At 54.1% G+C, this 18,133-nt stretch overlaps 2 protein-coding genes across 13 annotated transcripts in view; both read right to left on the bottom strand.

The window, feature by feature from the left end:
• Positions 1–71: 71 nt before the first annotated feature.
• On the bottom strand, positions 72–7,970 carry NFKB2 (nuclear factor kappa B subunit 2). 3 transcript variants are annotated; one of them, XM_047824962.1, is made up of 23 exons: positions 7,862–7,970; positions 6,404–6,519; positions 6,057–6,138; positions 5,900–5,940; positions 5,538–5,636; positions 5,307–5,458; positions 4,972–5,078; positions 4,702–4,860; positions 4,307–4,411; positions 4,093–4,178; positions 3,870–4,008; positions 3,521–3,649; positions 3,174–3,383; positions 2,954–3,095; positions 2,414–2,528; positions 2,109–2,322; positions 1,800–1,969; positions 1,575–1,677; positions 1,295–1,446; positions 1,097–1,166; positions 694–866; positions 457–568; positions 72–354 (listed from the first exon to the last, which is right to left on the bottom strand). In XM_047824962.1, exons 2-23 carry the CDS (start codon positions 6,422–6,424, stop codon positions 233–235), a joined length of 2,703 nt encoding a protein of 900 aa, XP_047680918.1. In that variant the 5' UTR covers positions 6,425–6,519; positions 7,862–7,970; the 3' UTR covers positions 72–232. The 3 variants fall into 3 exon arrangements, with proteins under 3 accessions (XP_047680918.1, XP_047680917.1, XP_047680919.1); XM_047824961.1 differs by lacking the exon at positions 7,862–7,970 and having other exon boundaries at positions 6,404–6,835; XM_047824963.1 differs by lacking the exons at positions 5,900–5,940; positions 6,057–6,138; positions 6,404–6,519; positions 7,862–7,970 and having other exon boundaries at positions 5,417–5,458; positions 5,538–5,632.
• Positions 7,971–13,378: 5,408 nt separating this feature from the next.
• The window catches only part of GBF1 (golgi brefeldin A resistant guanine nucleotide exchange factor 1), a 126,046-nt gene continuing 121,291 nt past the window's right edge, over positions 13,379–18,133 (bottom strand). For 8 of the 10 annotated variants that reach the window (XM_047825248.1, XM_047825247.1, XM_047825251.1 and 5 more), the window contains 9 exons: positions 17,869–18,115; positions 17,538–17,743; positions 16,273–16,423; positions 16,036–16,166; positions 15,728–15,829; positions 15,337–15,450; positions 15,025–15,205; positions 14,731–14,859; positions 13,379–14,238 (listed from right to left, as the gene is read on the bottom strand). In XM_047825248.1, coding sequence (XP_047681204.1) covers positions 13,958–14,238; positions 14,731–14,859; positions 15,025–15,205; positions 15,337–15,450; positions 15,728–15,829; positions 16,036–16,166; positions 16,273–16,423; positions 17,538–17,743; positions 17,869–18,115 — 1,542 coding nt within the window. In that variant the 3' untranslated portion in view covers positions 13,379–13,957. The remainder of the gene's footprint in view (positions 14,239–14,730; positions 14,860–15,024; positions 15,206–15,336; positions 15,451–15,727; positions 15,830–16,035; positions 16,167–16,272; positions 16,424–17,537; positions 17,744–17,868; positions 18,116–18,133) is intronic. The other 2 variants (XM_047825250.1, XM_047825256.1) reach the window with 1 other exon arrangement.

Raw genomic sequence — 18,133 nt, 5'->3', positions numbered from 1 at the left:
CCTCCTTCTCCATTCTCCAGTACCTGGCTTGGGTAGGCAGCTGGTTCCAGAGACAAGAGTCACATCAGGGGTTGCCATAAGTTAGGGAGGGAGCCAAGCACCCTCCCTTTCCCATGAGAATCTTTATTTGCCCCAACTGAGGGGTGGGCATGGGGTGTTAAATAAGAACTAGAATAGGTAGGGATGCTGTACAGAGGGGCCCAGGGAGGGGAGCTGGTGGGTGGGCAGCAGTTCAGTGCACCTGAGGCTGGGGGTGCCCGTGGCAGAGCCCTCCTGGTGGCTCAGGGGGTGAGCCCAGCTTCTCTGTCTCCTGTTCCACCGACTGGCTCCCGTATGCACTGTCCTCTTTCACCTCTGCTAGGCGAGTGTGCACGGGGAAGGGGATAGGGAACAGTCAAGGTCTCAGGCCTCCCACTGTCCAGGCCCAGACCAGCCTACCAGGTGGGACCCCTTTACCTGTGCTGGGCAGCTTGTCTCGGGCCTCAGGGCCCCTCAGCAGCTTCACTCCTTCCTCCAGGCCCATTTCAGACAGGGCATCCAGCAGGCCCGCCAAGTCCCCACCAGCCAGCTGGGAAGAAGGAAGAGGCATGAGTCTGAGTGTGGGGGCAGGAGCCCTGGAACCAAGGGAGCATCTGGGATCTGAGACTGGGGGAAGGAAGCCAGGCATGCAGCAAGGGATGGGGACCAACTGACCTTGTAACTGCGCAGGAGGCTGCCGCTGGGTGAAGCTGTCTTCCGATATGTATCCACCAGACTGCGCAGCCCCAGCCGTTCTGCCAGCTCTGCCCAGCTGCCCTGGGCTCCTGGCCCATCTAGCAGATGCTCCAGGTTCTGTAGGACTGTATCCTCAAGGGGCAGCTCTGGCCCTGATGGGAACATACAGACGTGTCTGGTATGCCCAGAGATGGGCTCAGGCAGACACTTCTTTCTCAAGGTAATCTGATAGACAAGATGGACAGAGTACTAGGGCAGTGGGTGGCAACAGGAATGGAGCAAGGGACACCCCCCCACACCCCCCCATCTCCTTCAGAGGTCCTGAAGAAGAGCCCTCTGTGAGCGAGGGTCTGAAATCTGGCAGTGGGTGAAGATAACTCACCTGCAGGGCTGGGAGGGGTCAGGGGGGGTGCTGTGGTGTCCTGAGCAGCATTTAGCAGCAAGGTCTTCACCTGGGGAGACAGCCTCAGTTTGATGACCTCCCACTCCAGTCCTCAAGCCCAGGTGCCAGTCATCTGGGCCCCAGCCCTAAGCCCAGGTGCTCTATTCCCTGGTGCTTCTAGTTCCAGGCTAGCCTCACCTTGGTGCTGCGAGTGAGGTCAAGAGGTGTGTGGCCCCGGAAGCTGCCTCGGGTGTCCCTCTCAGGTCCCTCAGAATCTGAGTCACTACCAGAGGTGGGGGGCGAAGGCAGTGGGCACAGGGGCTCCTCATTCTCTGCGTGGATGTCAGCACCTGAGGAGGGAGGTAGTCGTGGGGAGGTACAGTGAGAGCCCACATTAAGAACTGCCAAGTGGGGGGACTGGTAGGCACCCCTTTTCCTCCCCTCAGCCCTGTTCATATATCCCAAGGATGAGGCTCACCAGCCTTTAGAAGGAGACGGGTGAGGGTGGGAGATCCCAGTCCAGCTGCCAGGTGTAGGGGTGTGTTTCCCGCAAAGGTGCGGGCATTCACATTGGCACGGAGCTGTGGGGTTCAAGGGAGTCGTTGATGGCACCACTCACTGGCCGCCTCTCCCCCTGCATCTTCACTGTCCTTGGTTCCTCCACAACCCTTGGCCCCACCCCTTCAGCAATCCTCAGTCCCACCTTGGTAACCAGATGTGTGACCAACCCCAGCTCCTCCATCTCTGTGGCTAAATGCAGGGCTGTTCGGCCCCCCTGCCGCTCTGCAGCCTCCACTTCAGCCCCACTGTCCACCAGCAGATCCAGGCACTCGGGGCTTCGGGCACGGACCGCCAGGTGTACTGGGTACAGGCCTAGGAACATAGACACTTCGCCTACAGCTGTGACCCTATCGTGGCCCCTGACACCTCACGTTCACTCTAGGCACTCACCAGGTACCCTCCCTGGTCCCCACACCTTTGCCCCCCGGTCCACATGAGGTGATGAACTCACCCTCAAAGTCTGGCATGTGCAACAGCTGGGGAACAGCGGGAACCCCACTGCGCAGAAGGACGCGCAGCAGTTCAGGGGCACTGGCACCAGCCCGGAGCGCTAGGTGCACTGCGGAGTCTCCATGCCGATCCAGTAGTGCCGGGTCTGCGCCCACCTGCAGCAGGAAGCTCACCACGCCTGTCTGTCCAGTGATCACCGCCAGGTGCAGCGGCGTCTGGAAAGGCAGGCAGAGTGAGCCAGGCCCACCCCTGGCCTAGGCCCACGTGCCTTCCAACTCCTGCCCCTCACCGATTGGTGCCCCTCACCTGGTGCAAGTGATTGGTGAGGTTGACAACACCAAGGTGCCGGGCGTGGTAGATGACATGGGCTATCTGCTCGATGACACTGGTCTGCCCGTGGATGATGGCTAGGTGCAGCGGCCTGAGGGTTGGGGAGTGAGACTCTGGCCTAGCAAGCCCAGCCACTCAGAGCACCCTCTACCTCCAAAACCCCACCGCTTCCATAATCTCCGTGCCTAGGGCTTCTGGAGCCCAGACATCTCCAAGGACATCGCTGCCTCTGAACTTAATCCTCCCGAGCACCTTGTGCAGTATATAAGTACTATCATCTTGCTCTTTTAACAGTCAACAAAACCGAAAGGTGGAGAGATCAAGCACCTTGAGCAAAACTAGTACATAATGAAGCCGGACTTGGAACCAGGTCTGTCTGACTCCACGGCTCTGGCTCTTTGCAGGGTCCTTTCCCGCCCTGTACCCCGACCTACCGTCGAGCTCCAAGTCCCGGACCCCCCTCCCACCCCCCTACCAAGGGAGCCCGGGTCGCTCTCCCTCCCTTCCCCCACCTACGTGTCTCCGTTCTCGTCTTGAGCTGTCAGCAGGTGGCGCTGTCCCGCCAGCAGCGCGCGCGCGTCCGCCGTGACGCCGTAGTCGAGCAGGGCTCGGGCACTGCGCTGCGCCAGGCCGAAGAGGCGTGCGTTGTACTCCCGGGCTGGGGGCAACAGGGACGTGGGCGCGGGCTTGGTCCCCACCCGAAGCGCCCCGACCGCCCGGATTTTAGGGGCCGTACCTCGCTGCAGCAGCTCCGGGGTCAGCGGTTCGCGCTGGGGGGTCAGAGGGGACGCGCTCGGCTCTGCTGCTTCCTCCCCGGCATCCACGCCAGGCGCCTCGGCGGCCATCTGCGCCCCGCCCCCGCCTCCCGGGTAGCAGCCCATCGGGGCCGAGCCGGACGGGTAGGGGCTATAGGCCAAGGAGGAGGGGAAAAAGCCGAGGCTGCCACCTGTGGATATAGGCCGGGCTGTGGGTATAAGGCACCATCCAGGACTCTCCCCGATTTTTTACCCCACAACTTCTCTCCCCCCTTACCCCTCCCTCCTCCATCCCCCTTCCCGCCACCAGCACACCCCCCCCCCTCACCTCCTCCTCCAGCTCCTCCATAACCTCCGGCTGAGCCCCCAGAGCCTCCACCCATGTGGGAGCCACCCCCGAAGTGCTGGGAGAAGGTGGGCAAGGCTTTCCTTCGCTTCCGCTGCACCTCTTCCTTGTCTGGGGCCAGAGGGAAATGAGATGTTAAAACCCCAACTCCTGCACCAAGCCTCAAGAACTCTGTCCCCAGTAAGGTCATGGCCCTCCCTCCAAAAGCCCTCAGGCTAGCTTCTAGGACCACCTCTTCCCGGGCCCTTCTCCACTCCTGACTTGACTCATGGGTCCCCTGATCTAGTCTGGGGACACTCCAGCCCAGCCCCCATCTTAATTCCAGCTCCACCTTCCACCAGAGGGTAATAGGTGAACTGTTTGGAGTCCGAGACATCCCCCCCACGCTTGCGTTTCAGTTGCAGGAACACGGTTACAGGACGCTCAATCTTCATCTTGTGATAGGGTGGTGTCCGGAACACAATGGCATACTGGCAGGGGGGGAGGAGGGCATAAGGTGTCATTGAGGCTTTGGTCTAGTTCAGCCCCCAGCCCTGGCCCTGGCCCTAGGGTACCTGTTTATGAACATCTGTGGGAGAGAAATCCCCAAAGGCCTGCCATCCATTCTCATCATCCTCGTAGAACCGAACCTCAATGTCATCTATAAGGGAAATTGAAGCTTGGCCACACCTCCTAGTAGAACCTCCAGGGCCTTTTATCTTAGAGCTGCCCTGGCTCCCCATCTTGATACCCAGCGTCCCTAAGTCCCAGCCTGGGGTCCAGTCTCACCTTTCTGCACCTTGTCACAAAGCAGATAAACCTCATCTCCACCCCGCACAGAGCCAGCTGTCTTGTCCATTCGCGAAATCTTCAGGTTTGAGGCCCCAGGAGACTCTGTGGGGGTGGGATATCAATTACTTGAGCTGACATAATAGTCATGGCCCCATTTATGGAGCCAAGTATTTTGCATTATTATTTGAACAACCCTAAGAGGTACAGAAACTACTAATATCTTCATTTACCCAAGGTGGAAGCCATACTCAGGGGAAATGACTTACTCAAGATCACTCAGCTCATATGTGGTGGGTCAAGTTGAAACTCAGGCCGGACTCCACAGCCTGAAATTGCCCCCCATGCTTCCTCTGGCACCTAGCCCTGGCACCCCAGATGGTCAGGATACTCACTGCTGTCGTGGATGGGCTGGGAAATGACTGGCTTCAGGGGCAGGGAGAAGGAGCCATCACTGGCTCGAAGGAAGGCAGAGAAGCGCAGCCTCACAATGCTCAGGTCCATCACCTTCTTCAGCTCCTTAGCCTCCTGCTCCAGCTCCCGCCGCTCGGCCTCTGTGCGGTGGATGTACACGTGACCCTGGCACTCCTCCTTCTCCATTCCTTCCATGACCACCTCCCATGACTCCCTCTCTCCCTACAAGTGCTCCCCCCCCCCCTCAATACCCGTAAGGCCCTGGGGCCTGGAGCGGAGTCGCTGCCTCTGAAGTTTTTGTATCATAATCTCCATCATGTTCTTCTTGGTCACATGCAGGACGCCCAGGTTGTTAAATCTGAGTGGGGGAGTGGGAGTCAGAGCTTAGCAGGCATTTCCTTCCTGAAGCACCCTCCCCACTGCCAGGGCTCAGCTCAGCCCTACTTCCTCCAGGAAGCTTTCCTGGTTTTTACTTGGGGCCTTGGGTTCTGGGGCCAACCTAAGTCTCTCCCCTTGGTCAGATGCTAAGCTCATAGAAGTGGGCTGGGGCCTAGGACAGGTGGGCCTAGGACGGAGGGGCACCTACTGGGCAGTCATGTCCTTGGGCCCCACAGACACGGCGCAGACCCCCAGCTCCGAGCATTGCTTGCCCACCAGGCTGTGGGCATGAGCACGAGGCGGGTCACTGTGCGTTACCAGGTCCACCTCGATCTTGGCTGGTCCCTCGTAGTTACAGATCTAGGGGAGGTGAGGGCTGTCAGTGATGTCCCTGAACACACTATCCACTAGCCCACCCTCCAGCACCATCCTAACTCACCTTGACTGTGGGATAAGTCTTCCGGCCCTTCTCACTGGAGGCACCTGGCAATCCTCCATGGGAGGGGCCTTCACAGCCATATCGAAATCGGAAGCCACGCTGAAGGTCCCAGGGCAGATTGATATTGTGACCAGGAGAGACCCCCACCCCCCCTAGCCAGCCACGCTCCCAGCCAGCAGTGACCATAATAATTGGCAGCGTCTCTCCTGAACCACAACACAACCATTGTGATTAGCAGCAGCCAACCATCCCAACCTGAAGTGTCCTCTGGTCAGTGACCCTCCCCATGGCCACCCAACTACAACTACCCCACTTGTCCCCAAGGCTGAAGTCATCCCACACCATCCCTTCCATGCACTCACCTGTTTAGGCTGCTCCACTATTACCAGGTAGGGGCCATCAGCTGGGGAGAGAAGGGCCTTGTTGAGCCAGGATTTCTGAGCCCATTCCCAAGGCAGAGGGCACATGCTCCTCCCTCCCGCTCTCTCTAGGACATGGGAAGGTTAGGAACTTACTAACCTGTCTCTGGGGCTGGCTCCTTGGGCTCCACAATGGACGGGTCGAATTTGAAATCATCATATTCAATCATGCCATCCAGACCCTGGTTTGGAGACAGACTGGGGTGGCAACTGATTCTGAGCCACCCCAGAGCCCTCCACTTCCCAGCCCTGAGTAACCACTCCCTTTCCTCCCAAGGCCCTTAAAAAAGCTCCTAGTAGAAGCAGTTTGCAGATAGAGACTGACAGGCAGGTTGAGATAATGAGAGGGCATTACAGGTGTAGGGAAGCAGAGAGGACTCCGACAGACGCAGACAAACAGACAGACATGGGGGTAGCCGGCTGGCTTCAGGGCCAGGTGTGACTCACTGGGTCGTAGCAACTTTCCATGTCTCTGGGCTAGGCCCGGCTCTGTCTGGTGGCTCCGGCCGGGTTCTGTTTCCCAGAGTTTCAGGCGTCCGCCTTAGGGGGGGAGGGGGGAGGGACTGGCGGGGGAAGGGGAGAGACAGATCAGGGCAGGAGTTGGGGGGGCAAGGGGAGCCCAGATTTGGGGGAGGGTTTGATCTCTTCCAGCCACCCGTCCGGGTGTGGCGGGCGAGATCCGGTGGAGAACGAAATCCGGAGCTGGGCTGGGTTGGGCCGGAGAAGCGGCAGGAAAGTTAGAACAGCTTAGGAAAGTCCCGAAAATACCAGAGGGAGGCGGGGCCGGAGGGGGGCGGGCCTGGAAATGACGCCACTAGCCACGCCCCCGAGGCGGGAGGGGCACGAAGTCGTTGCTGGCCGGCGAGCTCTGGTAGCCTCTCTTCGGGCAGAGGGGCAACCAGACCCAGGGAAGCGTCCTCGGGTGTTGGTCCCCACCCCCTCGTGTCAGGGCGGGCTCCCGGGACTGGAGGGTCTTTCTAGGCTGGAGGACGCTCTTAGGCCGGGGCCAGGCCCGCCTCCCGCCCCCTTCGCCTCCCCCGTCCTGGAGCAACCTTGGGATTTTCTACCCCGAGAGAGGCCACGGCTGATTCACCCGGGGGCTTTTGTGGGGACATTCCTGCTGTAGGAAGGCCTCCTTTCCGAAGGCCTGTAGGCGGGGGCTCTTCCCAGTGGGGGGGCCCCAGGGTTCTGCCCCAAGAACGGACTCTGGGGCCGCTGGGCGGGGGAACGAAAGGTGTCTGTTTCTTGAGATGGGGTCTTCTGTTACCTCTCCCCAAAACGTCAACAGCCGTTGGATTCCCGCACCACACCTGCTCTGGGTGCCCACGCCCCCTGCCCCAGTCCCGTATCCGTGCATGATACTGGTGTGTGTCTCTAGCACACGTACAGAGTGTGTGTTGTCCCATGTGCTTGCGTGAATGTTGTGTGTGCGTAGTGTCAATATGCATATGCAAGTGAGCATGGCTGTGTACAGGTGAGCGTCCTTAAACTTCTCATTGTGGAGGCGTCTAAGCTTGTCTTGATATATAAGAGCACAGGTGAACATATTTGAGTTTGTGCGTGAAAAGTATGGGTCCAGGCACCTGTGCACGGGTGAGCATGTTTGCGTGTGCATATGTGCATTCTGAGTGAATGGACAATGCTGTGCACTCGCCAGCACACGCATAGGTGCACGTATGGCTCCGCGTGTTTTTTTATACAGGATGTCGATGGGTATCCATGTGTCTTGTTTGTGTGCGTACTGTGTGTGTGTGTGTGTGTGTGTGTGTGTGTGTGTGTGTGGTGTGTGTGTGCGCGCGCGCGTGCTTAAGCCGCTCTCCAGCCCTGGGACTCGGTCAGTTAAAGGCCCTCCTTCCGCCCTTCGCCGTGTCCTAGCCACTCAGGGGTTTGAACCCGGCCACTCACCGCGGCTGCGGATCCGATTCCGGCTTCTCTCCCGGCCCGACCCACCTTGGACAGGTCGCGTCACCTCTCCACAGCCACTGAGGCTCCAACCGGGAAAGCCCCTTTTCCACCCCCGGGAGGGGGGAATTCCCGTGACGTTCCCGTGCGTCACGCCCCGTGCCCTTTTTCATTGGCTGAAAGTTTAACTCCGGACTCGTGCAGCCAATCATGAGCGACTCAGGCGCGCCCCTTAGAGGGGAACTGTTAGCTGCGCCCCGGGAGCCTGGAGCGAGGTTGACTGTCAGCTAAAGCGCGAGCTCTGGCTTGGGGACCTGCCTGAGGCTGGATTCTCTGACCAAGAAGCATCCTCCGGCCAAGGGCCCCGGCTCCGGTCTCCTCACCCACCCTGCCTGCCCCAGACGGTTGACAGTCCCCGCTGCTACTCAGCTTATCTGCTGGACCTAATGCTTGGTCACCTCTGAAACCGGGGAACCCCAGGGGGAAGCTGGCGGGCCCCAGCCCTCCGGTCCGCCCGGAGCGGGGCCCCACTGACGGGAAGAGTTAGGGGAAAAGGTAATTGATCTTGCAGTCGGTCCCGGGGCGCCATCTGGCGGCCCTTGTGGTGCCTCAAGGAGACTCCATAATCCTTTCTTGCTCAGTCTCTCTTACTCAGCCTCCCCCCCCTGGAGGAGACCATCTGAACCTAAATCTTACTCTATAAATGCCCGGGTCACAGAGGGCCAGATTTTCAGATCTGAGCTCCAGAGCTCTGGGCAGAATGAAGAAAAAGAGGTGTTTATCTGGGAGACTCAAGTCTTGCTCATCCATCACGGAGATTTGTAATATTAGAATTGAAAAGGCATCCAGGGGCGTCTGGGTGGCTCAGGCGGTTAAGCGAAGGGACTCTTGATTTCGCCTCATGATCTCACGGTCGTGAGATCCAGCCCCACGGTTGGGCTCTGCGCTGGGCATGGAAGCTGCCTAACATTCTCTCTCTCCCTCTGCCCCTCCGCCCCCAAAAAAGAAAGAAAAAAAGTTTTTTGAAATGGCATCCAAAATCTTAATAGTTCAAACTTCCTCCAATGTAGGAAATTTCCTTTTATATAGCTCCCAACTGTTTGAACACTTTCAGTGGCAGCAAGATCAGTACAGGATTACCTAAAGTAAGGACTCTGAGGCTGAAGATCTGTGACTGGTAGAGTTTCCCTTTAGGGGGTCCATGAGCAATCTCCATTCCTGGAGTAGTCCTCCCTTAGGCTCATGACCTAAGTGTGAGTAGGCTCATGGTAGAACACTGATTTTTTTTTTTTTTATGTTTATTTATTTTGGAGAGAGAGTGTGAGTGGGGGAGGAGCAGAGAGAGAGAGAGGGGTCAGAGGATCTGAAGCAGGCCCAGCGCTGATAGAAGCAAGCTGATGCTCTGCTCCAACTCCACAAACGTGAGATCATGACCTGAGTCAAAGTCGGATGCTCAACCGACTGAGTCACCCAGATGCCCTGGACACAGACTTTTGTTTCAGAGTTCCCCTGCAACTTGCCTCTGACCTTGGTAATGGAATTACAGGCCTGCATGGGTCTGCATAAAAGGCAGACTGTTATGGCCCTTGATGTGGGCTATTTCCTGTTACTTCCCCCTCCTCTTCATCTTCCCTGCAAATGGAATGTGTCAGGTAGTGTGTTAAGGTACTATTAGTATAAGTTCTTATTCTTCCTCCCAACAGCCCTTGGAGATAAATATTACCTCTACTGATGAAGAAATTAAGTCTCAGAGAGGTGAAGTAACAACCAAACACAATAGCTAGAAATGAAAATACCCAGTCTACTAATTCTAGGATGAAGCTCTTCCTTAAACTGATATAAAACAAAGCAGGCCTTTCCACTGTGAGCCTCTCAAGTCAATATCATAAAATACCACTGAAAATTTTGCTGACATCCAGGGATATTGCCTACTACATTCCCCTGGTAAATCAGATCCATAACCCTTACATTAAAATGGAATGAGGTTGGTTTGATAAACTCCAACTTAGTGAGCCTGTGCTTGTTGCAATGATCACAACTGTCCTTTCAAAGTGCTCATAAACTACCAGCTGAAATTGGCATCAATTCTTCCAGTCTCCATGACTGCCTCTAAAAAAGCCCATACAAATTGAGCTATTTTATTTTTATGTAATCTCTCCACTCAACATGGGGCTTGAACTCACGACCCCGAGATCAAGAGTCACAGGCTCCACTGACTAAGCCAGGCACCCGAGGTTGAGCTATTTTAGTTATAAGATTCTGAGTTGTAATTTATCAGAAGATTAAAAAAAATTTTTTTTACATTTATTTATTTTTGAGAAACAGAGTGAGACAAAGTGTGAGTGGGGGAGGGGCAGAGAGAGAAGCAGACACAGAATTTGAAGCAGGCTCCAGGCTCTGAGCAAACAGCACAGAGCCTGAGGTGGGGCTCGAATCCACAAACTGTGAGATCATGACCTGAGCCAAAGTTGGACGCTCAATCGACTGAGCCACCCAGTTGCACATATCAGAAGATTTTTAAAGCAAAACTATTATAGAAAATTTCAAACACATAAACAGTGGAGAGAATAGTATAATGAACCCGCATTTATCTATCAGTCAACTCTAATTCCCACTATTTTGTCTGGAGATTTTCACTGATTCAAAGTAGTTTGTCAGTTACTATAGCCTCATCTATCTGGGATTAAGAAACCTCTTGTTTATTCCACTAATTTCCAGCCTAATGATTATCTCTGTTTCTGTACCTAGCCCTATCACTATACCTGGCCCCAAAGCAGAGGCACAATGAATTCACTCCATTTGTTCACTAATAAATAGTGAGGGCCTACTCTAGAAAATAAGGTCTTCGTTTATAGATAAAAATCAAATGGGTTATATCAGTTGGTGATAAGTGTTAGTAGAAAAATAAAGTAGGCAAGGAGATAATAACAAGGGTTTTCTTTGTAGCAATGAGGGAAGACTTGTCTGATGAGGTAACATTTGAACTATGACTTGAGAAAAGTGAGGAAGAAAGTGATGTGGACATTTGGGGGAAAAGCTTTCCAGGTGGAGGGACCAGTTTCAACACAAATGTGTTTGGTATGTTTGAGAAAGAGCAAGAAGCTTAGGTAGGTGGGATAAAATAAGAACTTTGGACTCTATTCTGATGAGATGTAAAGCCTTTGGAGGTGTTTTCTCTTTAATGTTTATTTTTGAGACAGAGAGAGAGAGAGAGACAGAGAGAGAGAGAGAGAGAGAGAGAGAGAGAGAGACAGGGAAGGGCAGAGAGAGAGGGAGACACAGAATCCAAAGCAGGCTCCAGGCCCCGAGCTGTCAGCACAGAGCCCAACCTGGCGCTTGAACTCATGAGCTGTGAGATCATGAACCTGAGCCCAAGTCAGCCGCCCAACCAACCGAGTCACCCAGGCGCCCCTGGAGGGTTTTGAGCAATGGAGTGAAAATGATATGACGTGTTTTAAAAAGATACACTTGCCTGCTGTGTGGAGAGTAGAGAGTACAGGACTGGAATGAAGGAGGGAGACCAGTGGTCCAACAGATGGTGGCTTAGACTTGGGTGAAAATGGGTGAGGATGGTGAGAAGTAGGCACATTCTAGATAAATTTGAATGACAGAAGCAACAAGATTTGCTTGAGGAGTCAGATGTAGGATGGGAGTGGTTTGGCTGAGAACCTGGAAGAATGAAGTTGTCCTTTAGTGACATGGGGCACACCGGGGGAGGAGTGGGTTTGTAGGGGGCGATCAAAATTTTTCCTTTGAGAGCCTGAGGCATACAAGTGGAGATGATGAGGGGGAGTTGGACAAAAAGTCAGTGTAATGGATGGTATTTAGTCCTGACAGTGGACAGTATCACCTAGCAAGTGAGTGTGGAGAAAGAATTTGAGGAACAAGGGCCAGGCCCTGGGGCATTCTAATGATTAGGACTGAGGAGCCAGCAAAGGAAACTTAAGAGGTATGGCCAGTGAGGCAGAGGAGAGCCAAGAAAAACTAGCATCTCCGAAGCTGAGCGAGGAGTATCGAAAGGAGGTATACTTGAACTAAATAAAATTCTTTTTCTTCAACTGAAGCTCGGGGGCTGAGTGGTTTTTACTTACTCATAGCCACCTGTGTCTCAAGCAGTGAACCCAGAACGAAAGCAAATACCTGAGGGGTGCCTGGGTGGTTCTGTTGGTTAAACGTCCGACTTCGGCTCAGGTCATGATCTCACTGTTGGTATGTTCAAACCCCAACACTGGGCTCTGCACTGGCAGTGTAGAGCCTGCTTGGGATTCTCTCTTTCTCCCTCTCTCAAATAAATATTTAAAGGCAGTGCTTGTGGAGCTCAAATGGGAGAACAGAGACATCATAGCTCATAGCTTAAGGAGAGGGCCCTAGTGTCCACCTGACTGAAGATCCAGGCCTGTCTGCATTCATACAGAAAAAGTGCAGATCAGGGGTGTGGCCATTCTCCTAATTTTCCTAGGGATAGGGTCAGGCAAGGCTTCTGGTTAGTGTGGAAACCAGGCATGGTCTGGACTACCTGGGGAGAATGAAGGAAGAGGGAAAAACTAGTGTCGGAACTTCACGACGTTGCATGTATTTTTCCACATCAAGCTCTTCCCATTTCCAAGGTGCCCTTTTCTATACGTGAGGAAGGTACTTCCTGAGGTTTAGACTCCCAGCAACATCCAGGTGGTGGTACTGAGCAAAGGGAAGCCCGAGGTCCTGAATGATCATATAGCCAGCTGGTCCCAGATGAAGAGGGTGAGTGCCCATAACTCCCCATGGGGGAGGCCAGCCGGTAGTACAACAGGTAGTACCACTCCCTTGTCTCCCCCCAGAGGCGAAGGGACCACTTTGGAGGAAGAAGCCAAAACGAGGTAGATACTTCATCCGGAAAAGCTCAATACATAGCATTCTACATCCCACCCTCAGCCCTGTAGGAGCCACTCTGCCTGCCCCCAACACACTCCCACTTATCTTACCATAAAACAAAGGGGAAGAAGGGGAGGGGTTCTTCAATCATGCTTCAGTAACTGAGATGGATGGACAAAACTGTCCCTCCTCAGTCTGGGGCCAAAATGAATGCCCTGTGGCCAGAAACACACGATCACAGCTGCGGACAAGATGGCATCCTTCCTAAGCCCCACGGACTCCCCTTTGTGCTCCTGGACCACGAGGCACATCTGAGGGAAGACTTCTGAAGAACTACAGCTCAGCTCTGGTTCACTTTCCTTTTGACCCCAGTCTAGGCTGTCTCAGGTGTCCACCTTGGAGCAGTTAGGGAAGAGGACAAGTGCCTAAACCCTTGAATATCCCTGGTAACAAGGGCACACTGCTGTTGTAGTGGTGGTGGTGATGGTTGTAGGGCAGCAACACTGGGGAAGGAATCCTGACTGGCGCCTGGATGGCTGGTAGCCTGGGGCCATGTGGGCCAGACTGTTGGTAGGCCAGCCTCACTTCTGTTCATGCAAGGTCCAAGCCCTGGGTATCCCAATAACATGGTGCCCATAAGTTCAAGAAGGAAACCAGAGGGAAAAGCAATGACATTGGTACTAAGACATTTATTACATCATAAAAAGTCCATTGTTGTCCTGTTTTTCCATATGTACATGCTCCTGTGGGTAGCAGTCCCTCTGTCCAGCCCCACCTGCCAACCCTCCATGGTGCCAATCAACTCTCCAAACCGACCAACTAATTAATAAAAGAGGAAGAACTGGAGGAGGTGGCCCAGGGCTGATGGGAATGGAGATGGGAGAGGGACACAAAGTGCAGAATGGTTGGCTTGGCTATCAATGCCTGACCACAGGGCAGGAGGGGCAGGAGGGCAGGCACTGCAGGCTGGCATAGAGATGCCTCCCCAGGGCTGCCAGGCTGCAGGCAATACCTGAGTGCGCTCTCAGGTTAGAACCCCAGGAATGGGGAGCAAAGGAAAAAGGTTCCTCAGCCTGATTGTGGATTCCAGGAGGGGCTATAAAAGTTCTCTTTTTCAGGTCCCCATCCAAGTAGCAGCGACAGCAGCTCAGGCTGGGCCTGAGAAGTTTGTGGCCCTTGGGACAGGTGGGAGGGTGGCCGAGGACAGCCTGATAGGAAGTACTGGTCCTGATCTCTGAGGAGCCTGCCTTAGTTGACCTCAGAGGTGGGCATGGGGTCTGTGGGGCGGGGCGTAGCCAGGAGGGGCACTGGTGAAGTGGCCTCAATGAGAGCGGGGTTGAGGATGATGGGCAGAGTCATGGGTGGTACACCCACCTGCAGTGGGGAGGCCAAGGGCTGCAGGATCAGTGGGGGCTGAGCCAGGGGAGGAGGCCCATCTGGAGTAGGGCTCAGTCTGCTGGGGCTAGACGCCACTGGTGATCCAGGGGAGCTGCTGTTGGCAGGCCGAGGGCCCTCAGGCTTCTCAAAGTCTACAGGGAGAGCGAGTGGCTGGTCAGACTCCCTCACATTCTCCAGCTGGCTTACCTAACCTCTGCTTTTCCCCATTGCTGTGAACAAAATGACTCCTACCAGGCTATGTAGTTGGCAATCTCCCCTTTAACTCATTCAAAAATGCAGTTACCTTATACCTACCCTCTATCTCCTTTGCTGTACCTCCAGTCAAGTAAATTATGGTCTGATCTTTACTAGGATCCCTCCTGAAGGGCAACTGCTGCATATTTATGTCAAGTCCCTGATCCAACCTTCTCCTCCCACGCCTGAAAATCTCAAGCAGGTAGCTCATCAGAGCTTATTTGGTCCTGTCACTTCCCACAGGAAGAGCAGGTGACCAGAATACTCTGGTTCCCTCCTTTCCCTGGCTCACAGCCCATGCTCAGTGTTAATCCCAAACTACCCTGGGCTTCCTCTTAGGCCTCCTACTTCTTGCTCAACACCCAGGAGGCTAGCTCAGAAGGACTCACCACAGACCCCCAGCTCAGAAGGCATCTCTGGAGGAGGTGGATGGCCAGGTGTCCTTGTGTCCCCAGCAGCAGGAGCCATGTGGGCTGAGGCCATAGGCTTTTGGGCATGTGGCTCCATGGGCATGGGGTCTGGGGAGGGCAGAAAAACCAGATGGCAGCTCTTAGTGTTTTCCTTCAAGCAGAGCCCTGGCTACCCAACAATCCTCCCACAAATATGAGATACAGAGAACTATTTATTAGTTCCAGACTCTCTGATGGGGACTCTTTTTGATAAAATTGAGCTAAGCCTCCTACCCTGGATGACAGTCTGCTTGAAGAGCTCATCTCGTAGGTGGGGCAGAAAACAGTCAATGCGCTCCCAGGTAATCTCCCAGAGGGCTGAGGGGCTGCCTCCTCGGGCATCTGCGTTGTGGAAAATCTCTGCTGTGTCCATCACCAGGAGCATGTTCTTCAGAGACTCAGGGATGGCCTCTGACTGTAGGTGGCAGTGGGACCATGTGGATGGGAAAGAGGGCATGGTGGAATATGGTAAGGAGGCATCCATCGAGGGAAAACAGCATGTCTTCCCAGCAGGTGGGAGAGGAAGCAGGCAGTGGTAGAACATACCAGTAAGTCACTGGAGCCTGCATGCATATACTTGTCCATGAAGTCCAGGATGGTCAGCCAGAGGGCCGCAAAGGTAGAGAGTGACAGCAGCGGAGACAGGTGCTGCAAGAAGACCTATGGCCCACCAGCCCCTTTTAGCAGAGGGGTCGGAGCTGTCTGCATCCCTCTCCAAGGCTGGGAAGGAAGCCTGCCCTATCTTGCATGGGAATCCTATAGCGGAGATTCCTCTGAATTCCAAGATCCTCCCAGGTCTCTGGGTTCTGCCGAGTCTCCACAGCTGGGGTTCCTGAGCACCCACATTGCATCTCTAGGTCCTAGCAGAAGCCTAGCTTCCCTCCTTGCAGAGAGACAAGTATGGGGAGAGTGGGTGGGTGAGGGCATTGAGCAGTACCTTAGAGAGCAGTGTGGAAGCCCTCATTCGAGTCTCCTCCATCCCACCCACATCTGCAGGGCTGATGTTCTCCAAGAGTTTGGTCAGTAGAGGAAACAGCACCTGGTAGGTAAAGAGCCAATGTCTCCCTAGCAGGGTCAGTTGGCAGCCTTGCCCCAAGGAAGCCAGGGGGTGGGGTGGGGTGGATAAGCACAGAGCAGAAGGGAAAAATAGGATGCAGGCTGAGGACTGACATCAGGGGCTCTTCAGGCTGCCCAGCTCTATCTTAAGGCTTTGAACTTTGCCTTAAGACTAGAGGGGAGTCCTACCTTGTTAAAACAGGACTCCCACTCCAGGGCATCTAGCTTTTGCAGATCATGTACCAGTAGTGCTCGCTGCAGATAGGTCAGTGCCTGCATCCGCACCTGGCGCCGGGCATCACAGCACAGGCAGGCGATGCCTGAGAGTGAGAATAGGCTCAGGATCCTTCAGGAATCCTGATCCTGGTGCTTCCCAAGCTCCAGCTTCACTTCTGCCCCTGCCCTGCCTGCTCCCCTGATGTTTACCCTGCAGTAAAGGGCACCAACAGTGGGCCCAGAGGGTGCGTGAATCTGCTTCGATCTTCCGACCACCTGTCTCCAGGTGGCGCTGCTCCTCCGCCCACGAGCTGTAGATAGAGGCCGCTCTTGTGTGTAGGGTGTGCATCAGGTCTAACAACTGGGGGTCACAGGAGAGGCAGGATGAGTTAAGGTCCGTGGGTGCCCCCGCACCCCCAAAACACTGTCCCTGAGTCTTCAAGGGAGACCCTACTACCAGTGACACCATACTCTACCCCTCCCATCCCTCCTTTTCTCTTCAACTTCATGAGCTAGTTGCCCCCTTCCAGCCAGTGCTTCCCGAAGTTGGGTATTACTCCTAGTGCAGGAGACATGAGGAGGTGTGTGGAATAAGTATTTAGTAACAATGAATTACATGGTGAAAAAGGTACTTTCTTTTCAATTCTCTTTCATACCTTCTGATGACAGATTAAGCCTCATCTTATTAATTTCACCTTACAAACAGAAAGCAAACATCAGACTCAGAGGCTCTGGTGGGCAATAGTGTGTGGTCAACTTTAATAATTTGTTTTCAGGATTTTTCTACAGTTATTAAGGCAATTAGTTCTCCATTTATTCAGTGATATGAAGTCTGCTTGTAAAATAAATTTTATATACCTTGAATAGACAAAGAATAACTCTGGAAGGATAGACAAGAAACCGGTGGCAGTGTGTACCTCTGGAGAGGGGAACTTAGCAACTGGGGGCAGAAATGGAATGCGACTTTTTTTTTTTTTTAAAGTTATGCGTGTTTTTTTTAAATGTTTATTTATTTTTGAGAGAAAGAGAAAGAGACAGAGAGACAGAGAGAGGGGGAGAGAGGGAGCAGAGGAGGGGCAGAAAGAGAGGGAGATGCAGAATCTGAAGCAGGCTCCAGGCTCTGAGCTGTCAACACAGAGCATGACGCAGAGCTCGAACCCACTAACTGTGGGATCATGACCGGAGTCAAACTTGGATGCTTAACTGACTGAGCCACCCAGGCACCCCGGGACTTACTTTTATCTGTTTACCCTTTTCTACTTTTGAACTTTGTACCATATGCATGTATTACTTATTCAAAACATAAACCTTAAATATTAAGGTCTGGATATTGGATAGGGGAACACTGTGGAGGTGGTGGCTAAGGTCCTGGGTTGGAAACCAGGTCCTTCTCAGCCTTGGCTGTCCCTGGCTCTGCCCAGGCTCCCAATGTCACAAGGAGGGAGAGGAGAGCAAGTAAAGGATGCCATACTTACGTCCTGACTGACCTGTAAAGACACCGTATGGTAGCTGGCAGGCACGCCTTCATCCTCATCATCATCACTATGCCCACCTCGAGTGGCATGTTGGCTGGAGGTTCGAGGCCGCCGAAGCACTGAGCCTTCCTTGGATTTCTTCTTGAAGCGATTTCCTTTGCTGTCATATTTGTGACTCTTGCCACGTTTCTCCTGGGACTTGCACCCTGAGCAGAGCCAGACCCAGGTCACAATTCTACATCCATGGACACAGACGGCCTACCTTTTCCTCCCTTTTCCCCCGTATATTCACATGGTTACTCCCCAACTGACCCTTCATTGGGTAACCCACCGCCATTCAGACTGGCCTCCACAAAGATGCGGAGAGTCTTGACGCAGAGCTCAAAGTTGTCAGGTGTAATGTGGGCAGCATCACGCACAATGAACGACAGAGATTCCACACATTTAAGCAGGGACTTAGTGTCATGTGGCCCGAGGTCCAGCCCCACTGTTAGGCTGTACTGATTCACCAGGGGTGAAGGGCCTAGCCGGCTGGGCCCAGGACCTGGCTTGGAGTTATCGATGTCATCCTTCCCCACCTGTAAAGTACACAGAGT

The sequence above is a fragment of the Prionailurus viverrinus genome, chromosome D2, assembly GCF_022837055.1.
Source record: "Prionailurus viverrinus isolate Anna chromosome D2, UM_Priviv_1.0, whole genome shotgun sequence".
Lineage (NCBI taxonomy): Eukaryota > Metazoa > Chordata > Mammalia > Carnivora > Felidae > Prionailurus > Prionailurus viverrinus.
This window is presented reverse-complemented; position numbering and strand designations above follow the sequence as displayed.

Bases quoted from the DNA above. Each gene is read 5' to 3' on its own strand.
- NFKB2 (XM_047824962.1), bottom strand. From the start codon at position 6,424: ATGGAAAGTTGCTACGACCCA. The intron at 4,009-4,092 runs GTACCCTAGGGC...CCCCCCTGCCAG, and splicing joins CCACAGATGTTCATAAACAG to TATGCCATTGTGTTCCGGAC. The intron at 2,323-2,413 runs GTGAGGGGCACC...CTGCCTTTCCAG, and splicing joins TCACCAATCACTTGCACCAG to ACGCCGCTGCACCTGGCGGT.